This window comes from Aptenodytes patagonicus, chromosome W, assembly GCF_965638725.1.
Source record: "Aptenodytes patagonicus chromosome W, bAptPat1.pri.cur, whole genome shotgun sequence".
NCBI classification, from domain to species: domain Eukaryota; kingdom Metazoa; phylum Chordata; class Aves; order Sphenisciformes; family Spheniscidae; genus Aptenodytes; species Aptenodytes patagonicus.
The window spans coordinates 47,673,880-47,683,495 of record NC_134981.1 but is presented as its reverse complement, the minus strand read 5'-3'; the positions used below and the strand labels follow the sequence as shown (position 1 = coordinate 47,683,495).

General features: G+C 46.8%; 1 protein-coding gene across 1 annotated transcript; it reads left to right on the top strand.

Moving 5' to 3' along the window:
• Positions 1-432: 432 nt before the first annotated feature.
• On the top strand, positions 433-1,996 carry LOC143172263 (syncytin-A-like). The gene has a single exon (XM_076361485.1). It carries the CDS (start codon positions 433-435, stop codon positions 1,591-1,593), a length of 1,161 nt encoding a protein of 386 aa, XP_076217600.1. The 3' UTR covers positions 1,594-1,996.
• Positions 1,997-9,616: the final 7,620 nt, after the last annotated feature.

Below are 9,616 nucleotides of genomic sequence, written 5' to 3'. Positions count from 1 at the left end.
GGAAGCTAATTTAACATGGCCACAATCCCTACCAATCGCATTATTAAGAATAAGAACTAAACCTAGAAATAAGGAAAACTTGAGTCCTTTTGAAATATTATATGGGAGACCTTATCAACATACCTTTTCAGGAGAAGATCTAAGACAAGTAGGAGAAAGTTATTGGTATGAATATTTGAGAGAATTACATCAACAGATGAGAAAAATTTCTAAACAAGTATTGGGAACTCGAGCTCGTGGACTAGATGGACCTCTACATAGTTTTGAACCAGGAGATTATGTTTTAATCAAAACTATTTCAGGTGATCCTTTAGAGCAAAAATGGAAAGGACCCTTCCAAGTATTACTGGCTACTAATACAGCTATTAAGGTGCGAGAAAAGAACTCTTGGATACACTACTCTCAAGTAAAGAAGGCCCCTTCTCACTCCCTATGGAAAGCCGAATCAACTGGACCAACTTCATTGCGGTTATTTCGGTAATTGTACAAATTGATCAAATACAGAGCGGTTGGAAAGAAAATACTCACCTATCTTTGGTACAACAAGTGACTGAATTAGTTAATCGAAGCGATTGTTGGGTATGTACTCATATCCCCGAACATGGGAAAAAAGGAATATCATTAATCGGAATTCCAATTCCTTCTAACGTGTCTTGGACAAAATTATGGATAAATACCTCTTGGGATTCGGGGATAGATGCGAAACAAATAAGTATAACAACGCCGGCCCCTCAGGATTCTTACTACACTTGTGTTCAACGATGTAATCCACCTACTGGTATGGGAAAATTATATTGTAGTGATACGGTATATGTAGGAAATCAGACAGCATGTAATAAGACAATAAATGTAGGTGTCAATAGTGAGGTGAACAATTCTACCAAATGGCCTGTCCCTGAAGGAAAAGGATGGTATTGGATATGTAATGATACTGCTAGAAAAACGTTACCTGAAAATTGGAAAGGAACTTGCACCTTAGGAGTAGTTATTCCCAATATGACAATACATACTCGATTAGATAAGGGATTTTTGAGAAGCCCATTAAGACGACTTAAACGAAACAATCCTTTAATTGAGAAACCTACCGCTTTTCATGGTTTTGTAAGATGGTTTTTGCCATGGTTAGGAGTGAGTGAAATTGAGAAAGCACTAGTAAATATTTCGGCTGTTGTAGAAAAATTGGAAAATGCCACTATGGACGCAATCCAAGCGCAACAAGAAGAGCTTAAGAGTCTGTCCAAAGTAGCATTGCAAAACAGAATGGCTTTAGATATCCTCCTAGCTGCTCAAGGAGGAGTTTGTATAATGATCAACACTAGTTGTTGTACATATGTTGACCAGAGTGGTCGGGTTTCCACAGACTTGCAAGTAATTTGGGATCAGACTAAAATACTGCATCAGGTTACACAGGATGACACCTCCTGGAGTTTTGAAGAACTCTGGAATAAATTAACATCGTGGTTACCAAATCTTGCTTGGTTGAAGAACCTTTTTATAACCATAATTTTAATAATCATTCTAGGAATAATCATTAGTTGTATGCTTCAATGTTCTCTCATGGTTTATAAGAAAGCAATTAATGAAATCATATAAGATGTAGTAAAAGAATTTACTCATGATACAGAAAAAGGGGGGACTGATGGAGGACAAGAGAAATATATTTAGACAAATAATTAGATAATTATTGTGAACCAGGTGTTTACGTAAATCATTACTCTGTCATGTATATGTAGATAATTTGTGTTACATTTATATTCTGTCATGTGTTTGATAAAGAACAGATGTTTGCACATACCAATTAGTCCTGACCCTCTAAAGATAAAGAACCCTGACCTTCTGAAGATAGAAGACACAGGAACTATAAAAACAGTTTGTTGTAAAGTGGATAATGAGACGGTCTGATAAGCGTAAAGGACCTTCAAGCTGTCAGCAATATATTCAAAGATCAGCGAAACCTGGCGCCAACTAGGTGAAAGGGGACGAGGAAGACTATCAGCCTTCACTGGAACGACCCCGGCCCAGAATTATTTGGGAGATCTGCGCAGATGCAACTAATTAGCAACTAATTAGCATGAGGAGCGAGGATAGGCGTGGTTAGATAATGAATATGTATAGGCGTTATTAGAATATTCATTACTCAATTGTATAAATGAGATGTAACTTTTGTTGTGGGCATGCACGATAGGTGGAGAGATCCCCCGTGCATCCAGCGCGCTGCAAATAAAGAATATACTACTTGGACAAATTCGTGAATCACTACCGTGACGCAGCCGGAGCTGCTATTTAAGCATCTGCACCAGGCAGCACCCACCTGGGGCGGTGGCGACACGGCGTAGGGCAGGGCTGAGCCACCCCAGGGGACCATGGGCGCGGCGGTGGCTGTCTGCGGCACAGCCTCTCCCGGTGCCGAGCGCCCCGCCCGGTGGCGGCCCCAGCCGGCGTCGCCCCTCAGCTGCCCCTTCCCAGGCGGTCCCACCCCACCGCAGCCGGGCCGATTCCCGCCCTCCTGCGGCCCTGAGAGAGGGAGCGGCCGCTGCGGGACCGGCTCCGTCGCCTCTTGCCAACAGGCCCGCCCCGCCCGGGGGGCTCCGGCTGCGCAGCCGGCCTGTTCCGCGTTGGGGCCTACCTGCTGCCCGGGGCAAGGAGGAGGTGCGAGGCGACGCCATGTTAGTCGCCCCCCTCGAGGCGCGGAGGTAACCCACTGCCCCTGGGCGCTGAAGGCTAGGCTGAGGAGATCCACTCGGCTGGGCTTCCCAGAGCTGGTTGTAACCCGCCTCCGAGGCGGTGTGGGTATTTGCTGCCCGGCTGGGAGATTTCCAAGCTGATGGGCTGGAGTGTGGGTGCTGCTCGCCGGGCAGGGCTGTTGCAGGTGTCTCTGGAGGTGTATGTATGTGGCCAAGGTCTAGCGTGCCCCTGAGATACTGGTGGCTTATAGGAGAGGTGGGTGAGCAGTGCTCTCAGGAAGGTTATGCAGCACCTCCCATCTCAGGGAGGTTGTTTTAGTCTCTTTAGTCTTACTGTTGTCCCACAAGTGGGGTCTGGTACCTGGTGTGCAATAAGCCAATCTTACACACAGAGCCGAGATATTTATTTATCTCATGTTTGCGCAAAGATGGGTGCTAGGTGGTAATTCCACAAAGCTAGCACACCACACACAAGAACTACAGCGTATTTACGTTGTTACATGATTAGTAAAAGCCCGCCTAAGTTCATGCTCATTGGTTAGTTGTGTTCAAATTAGCCTCGCTTGCCATGTAAATTAGCACGCATGCTCCTTGCAGGCGTGGGGGGGCAAGTCTTTCCAGTCTTGAACTGAGTCGGTGGTCGCGATCTCCCCCTGCCGCCTTTACCTTTCCCCTAGTTACCGCAGTTTTTGCTGACTTCCTGTTTCTTTGGCAATCATCCAGCCCCTGGCTCCTTCTAGGGCAGGATGTTCCCCTTCTATCAGTCTTCTAGTTCTTCTTCGAGGGCATAGTCATTGTAAGGCATGCTTTGTTTATACAAGGTAATCAGGCTAGTACAATGAAAACTATAGTCTAGGATAGGTATTAACCCAAACGTATGGCTACATTACTAACAGACTTGTGTAAGCGAATTGCCTTGACCTGACATGTTGGATTTTGAGCTGGATCCCTCTTCCCTCTTGTAGTCTGGAAGACTAACCTGAACAAATTACAAGTTTAAAAAAAAAAAACAAAAAAAAACAAAACCCCAAACAAAACCAAAAAACACCCACTTTTGCACACTTGAGAACTTGCTAGGCATTAAAGATGGGCCAAGCCTAGACGTTATTGATTGAGTGGTAAGCCAGTTCAACCATTGGAAATGGGAGAAGATGCTTTCTCTCTGGCTTCCTAGATGCAGGCAGTGTGGAGGAGGAAGCTGGCTTTGGTAGCAGAGATGAGAGAGCACTGCCATGAAGTACAAGAAGCAGCTGTGCGAGAGGACAAGGAGCTAGGGCAAGAAGGTCAGGATGTGCCACTTGTAAGTGGATGTAGCTGTGGTGGGACCTGAATGACAATGGGACTAAAGCTGCCCCACTGGTTAGGTGCAGACTGGTAGCTGGTGAGGTGTGAGGGAAACAAGGAAACTTGGTTTTATGTGAGTCAGTTAGAGGAGCCAGAACAGGGGTGAAAGATGGAGTGATGCCCAGGAGATGGATGGCAGGAGGAAAAGGGAGGGGATTCAAGTCTAGTTTGACAGGGAGATAGTTTGGCTAGATGATGAGATTGGTGGAAAGTGGGATATGTAGGTTTTTGGAAGGGATCTGGATTTCGTAAAGAACTATGGAAAACCTGAAACTGAATGAAAAACCAAAGAGGTGGGACTCACTAAGTATGAAAATATGTGTGGGGTGTGGGAAGGAGCTTATGATGGGGTAGAAGGCTTCTAGCTTTCTAGAGTTGTAGATTCCTGGATGTTATTGACCCTCTGCGGTCTCTATGGTTTTATGTCCCAACTCAGCTACTACTGACCTGAAGGTGGGCTTCAGTTGTGAAATACTCGCATGCTGTTGTGAAGAGTCTCACAGTAAGGAGAGACTGGAAAGTAATGATTTCTGTATTCAGTGAAGAGTGAAGTATTTCAGTGAAGAAAAAAGCAGGGAAAAAAAAGCCTGAAGAGAACAAAGGATGAGCACTGTTTATTATGAACACAAGCTGAAGCTGAAGTCTTGCAAAGAGAGAAAGAGCATCTGTCGTGGTTTAACCCCAGCCGGCAACTAAGCACCACCCAGCTGCTTGCTCACTCCCCCCACAGGAGATTTAATATGTTTATGTGGTGGTTTTCTACTATCTGATTCTGGATCTGTTGTTCTTTCAACATAGAGCTTTAATAATAAAAAAAAAAATTTCTGTGGTGCTCATTTCTCTATGAAGTATCTTGTCAGGCTAAATTTTCTTCAGTTGTCTGGTATTAAATGAGAGGACCACTGCTGTGCTATGTGCTGAAGACCGTGACTGGGGGAATGATAAACTCCCAGCTGACTCTGAACTTGTTCAAGACTTGCTGCTCCAGCTGGATGCGCATAAGTCTATGGGGCCTGATGGGATTCATCCCAGGGTACTGAACAAGCTGACCAATGTCATCACGGGACCTCTCTCCATTATTTTTCAATGGTCTTGGGAGTCTGGAGAGGTCCCAGTTGACTGGAAGCTGGCAAATGTTGTCCCAATTTTCAAGAAGGGTAAGAAGGAAGACCCTGGTAATTACAGACCTGTCAGTCTCACTTCAGTGCCTGGTGAAATTATGGAGAAGGTTATTCTGGGAGTTATTGAAAAACACTTGAGAGACAATGCAGCCATTGGTCATAGCCAGCACGGGTTCACGAGGGGAAAGTCCTGCTTAACCAACTTAATTTCCTTTTATGACAAGGTCACCCATCTAGTTGGCCAAGGGAAGCCAGTAGATGTGGGGTTTTGGGATTTTAGCAAAGCTTTTGATACTGTCTCTCACAGTATCCTTCTGGACAAAATGTCCAGCATACAGCTAGACAAGTCCATAATACATTGGGTATAAACTAGGAGGAGCTGTGGCCTCCCTCGAGGGTAGAGAGGCCTTACAGAGAGATCTGGATAGACTAGAGAGCTGGGCAATCACCAACCCTATGAAATTTAACAAGAGCAAGTGCTGGATTCTCCACCTGGGATGGGGTAATCCTGGGTATATGTACAAATTGGGGGACGAGAGGCTGGAAAGCAGCCCCGCGGAAAGAGATCTGGGGGTTTGGGTTGATGGCAAGTTGCATATGAGTCAAGAGTGTGCCCTGGCAGCCAAAAGGGCCAACCGGGTCCTGGGGTGCATCAAGCCCAGCATAGCTAGCTGGTCGAGGGAGGCGATTGTCCCACTCTACACTGCACTGGTGCGGTCCCACCTCGAGTCCTGTGTGCAGTTTTGGGCGCCTCAATATAAGAAGGACATCAAACTATTAGAGTGTGTCCAGAGGAGGGCGACCAAGATGGTGAAAGGCCTTGAGGGCAAGACTTAGGAGGAGCGGCTGAGGTCACTTGGCTTGTTCAGCTTGGAGAAGAGAAGGCTGAGGGGTGACCTCACTGCAGTCTACAACTTCCTCAAGGGGGGCAGCGGAGGGGGAGGTGCTGATCTCCTCTCTCTGGTGACTAGCGAGAGGACACGAGGAAATGGAATGGAGCTGCGTCAAGGGAAGTGCAGATTGGACATTAGGAAAAGGTTCTTTGCTGAGAGGGTGGTCAGTCACTGGAACAGGCTCCCCAGGGAAGTGGTCACAGCACCAAGCCTGTCAGAGTTCAAGGAGCGTCTGGATGATGCTCTTAGTCATATGGTTTAGTGTTAGGTAGTCCTGCGAGGAGCAGGGAGTTGGACTCGATGATCCTTATGGGTCCCTTCCAACTTGAGATATTCTATGATTCTATATGTTCTTTCTCTTTTCCTGTTATGTAAATGCTTTTTTTCCTTTTATGCAAATACTTCTTGTACCAAACCTAACGTCTTAAGAATGTCACTTTTCCTTTTCTTTTTTTTTCTTTAATTTAAAAAAAAAAAGTCAGTCTTCTTGACAAAAGTTAACAAGTTTGTTGGTTAGCATCTACATGCAAATGATTTCTCTCCCCAAAGCTTGTCATCAGCTTTTCCCCTCCATCCACCACTTGGGTTTCTTGTAGTGTTGGCCTTCAGGATTTGACACCAATGATGGAAGAAGGGATTGCAGGAATATCATTCTTCAGTTTGTGAGATTCTGACTCTATCTGATTTGAGATTTCAGTGGATTAAGTAGATGTTGATTCTTGTCATATGACTACAGTGTATTGGGTTTACATGGCAAGGTTTTGGTAGTGGGGGTGCTGCAGGGGTGGCTTCTGTGAGAAGATGACAGAAGCTTCTCCCATGTTGGACAGAGCCAGTTTCAGCCGGCTCCAAGACGGACCCACCGCTGGCCAAGGCTGAGCCCATCAGTGATGGTGGTAGAGCCTCTGTGATAACATATTTAAGAAGGGGTAGAAACTGCTGCGCAACAGCAGCTGGGAGAGAGGAGTGAGAATATGTGAGAGAAACAACTCTGCAGACACCAAGGTCAGGGAAGAAGGAGGGGGAGGAGGTGCTCCAGGTGCCGGAGCAGAGATTCCCCTGCAGCCTGTGGTGAAGACCATGGTGAGGCAGGCTGTCCCCCTGCAGCCCATGGAGGTCCATGGTGGAGCAGATATCCACCCTGCAGCCTGTGGAGGACCCCACACCAGAGCAGGTGGATGTGCCCTGAAGGAGGCTGTGACCCCGTGGAGAGTCCATGCTGGAGCAGGCTCCTGGCAGGACCTGTGGCCCTGTGGGGAACCCACGCTGGAGCAGTCCGTTCCTGAAAGACTGCTCCTTGTGGAAAGGACCCACAGTGGAGCAGTTTGTGAAGAACTGCAGCCTGTGGGAAGTACCCACATTGGAGACATTTGTGGAGGACTGTCTCCTGTGGGTGGGACCCCACGCCGGAGCAGGGGAAGGGTGTGAGGAGGAAGGAGCAACAGAGATAAAGCGTTAGGAACTGATCACAACCTCCCATTCCCCATTCCCCTGCACCACTCGGGGGGAGGAGGTAGAGAAATTGGGAGTGAAGTTGAGCCCAGGAAGAAGGGAGGGGTGGGGGGAAGGTGTTTTTAGATTTGTTCTTATTTCTCATTATCCTACTCTGGTGTTAATTGGCAATAAATTAAATTTTTCCCTGAGTCAAGTCTGTTTTGCCCATGATGGTAATTGGTGAGTAATTATCTCGACCCACAAGCCTTTCGTCGTATTTTCTCTCCCCTGTCCAGTTGAGGAGGGGGAGTGATAGAGCGACTGGGTGGGCACCTGGCGTCCAGCCAAGGTCAACCCACCACACTTAATCACAGTCCTCTGATAGTACTGAACTGTGGCTCGGTAGGCACAGGCCAAGCCCCAGTACAGTGCTAGAAGCTGCTGGTTTTCATTGAGGTAGGCAAGGCACCCTTCTATCAGGTGGCATGTCAATTTACCAGGATTACTTGCCTGTTCAGGTATAAAATCCCAGGCTATGAGAGGTGATAACCGCCCTAGGCACCTGCCCAAATCCTTCCACACACCCTGTCACCCAGGGACCGGCCGCCTTGGGGCACGTTTCTGTATCACCTCACCCAAAAGTTGACTCCTCTTATGCCAGGACGACAACAGATTCCACAAACCTGACAATATGCTAACAGTGTTGATTAGTAGTATTAAACAGCTCACGTAAGGGTGAACAAGGACCTTGGGAGCCTATGCTATAAAACCACCCACATTAATCCAGGATAGGAAGAGGGAGGTGTATTTCCTCATTCTCTCCACAAGATAGCTCCCCCAGCACAGTAAGGGCATCAATGCCAGGGCAAAGCACATAGCCATTGTTTGTATTAGCCTGTTCCCAAGCTCAGCAAAATAAAGAGATAAGCAGTGCAGCCAGCAAACTCTGTGACCTGCACAGAAGCTTGCCACTTAATAACGACTATAGCTATAGCACGCTCAATTCAAAACTGCTGTTGTCTTGAGCTCCACGTTGGGCATCAAAAAAGACTGTGGTGGGTTGACCTTGGCTGGCCGCCAGGTGCCCACCAAGCCACTCTATCACTCCCCTCCTCAGCGGGACGGGGGGACAAAATAAGATGAAAAACACCTCATGGGTCAAGATAAAGGCAGTTTAATAAAGAAAAGCAAAGGCCGCATGCGGAAGCAAAGGAAAAAAAAAAAGATTTATTCTCTACTTCCCATCAGCAGGTGATGTCCAGCCACTTCCTGGGAAGTAGGGCCTCGGTACGCATAGTGGTTGCTCCAGAAGACAAACACCTTAGTAACAAATGTCCCCCCTCCCCTTCTCCTTTCTCTTAGCTTTTATTGCTGAGCCCAACGTCATATGGTATGGAATATCCCTTTGGTCAGTTGGGGTCAGCTGCCCTGGCTCTGTCCCCTCCCAACCTCTTGCCCACCCCCAGCCTACTGGCCTTTGGGGCGGGGGTGTTGGAGAGACAGCCTTGATGCTGTGGGAGCACTGCTCAGCAGTAGCCAAAACACTGGTGTGTTATCAACACCTTTCTAGCTATGAATGCAAAGCACAGCACTATGAGGGTTGCTATGGGGAAAGTTAACTCCATCCCAGCCAGACCTAATACAACTACACTGCCTCCGGGCCTGGGTGATATTCCTGAATAGTTGGTTAACCTTAGAAAAAGCTGAAACAATATTCCTAAGAAGTACCAATAGGAGTATTTTGGTTACCCAAGGATGTTCAAGTTACTGAAGAGTTATTGTAAAGAGGGAGAAAACATCACAGAAGAAGGTGGTGAAGGTACCATTCTGTGTTTCCTCCACCAAAAACCTCTCAGAGGAAAGAGTGTAATTGTTAACTGTGTCCATGAGATGGTTCCCGAAGCACAGTAATGGCATCAGTGCAGAGCCCAAATACCAGATTAAGCTCAAGGCCAGTGTTTTAATAATAAATCTCCCAGGCAAAACATCACTAAGTGGTACAGAGCACAGCAAACTGCAAAAGCCAAAAACAGTCTTTAACATGTACAGCAAAAAAGGGAGCATGGCACAGATCAGCTAAACTAATGTCAAGAACAGATAAGTCAATATCGCGACCAACTGTTAAACAGATAGAATAATT

Coding starts and splice junctions, on each gene's coding strand:
- LOC143172263 (XM_076361485.1), top strand. CDS start 433: ATGGAAAGCCGAATCAACTGGACCAACTTCATTGCGGTTATTTCGGTA.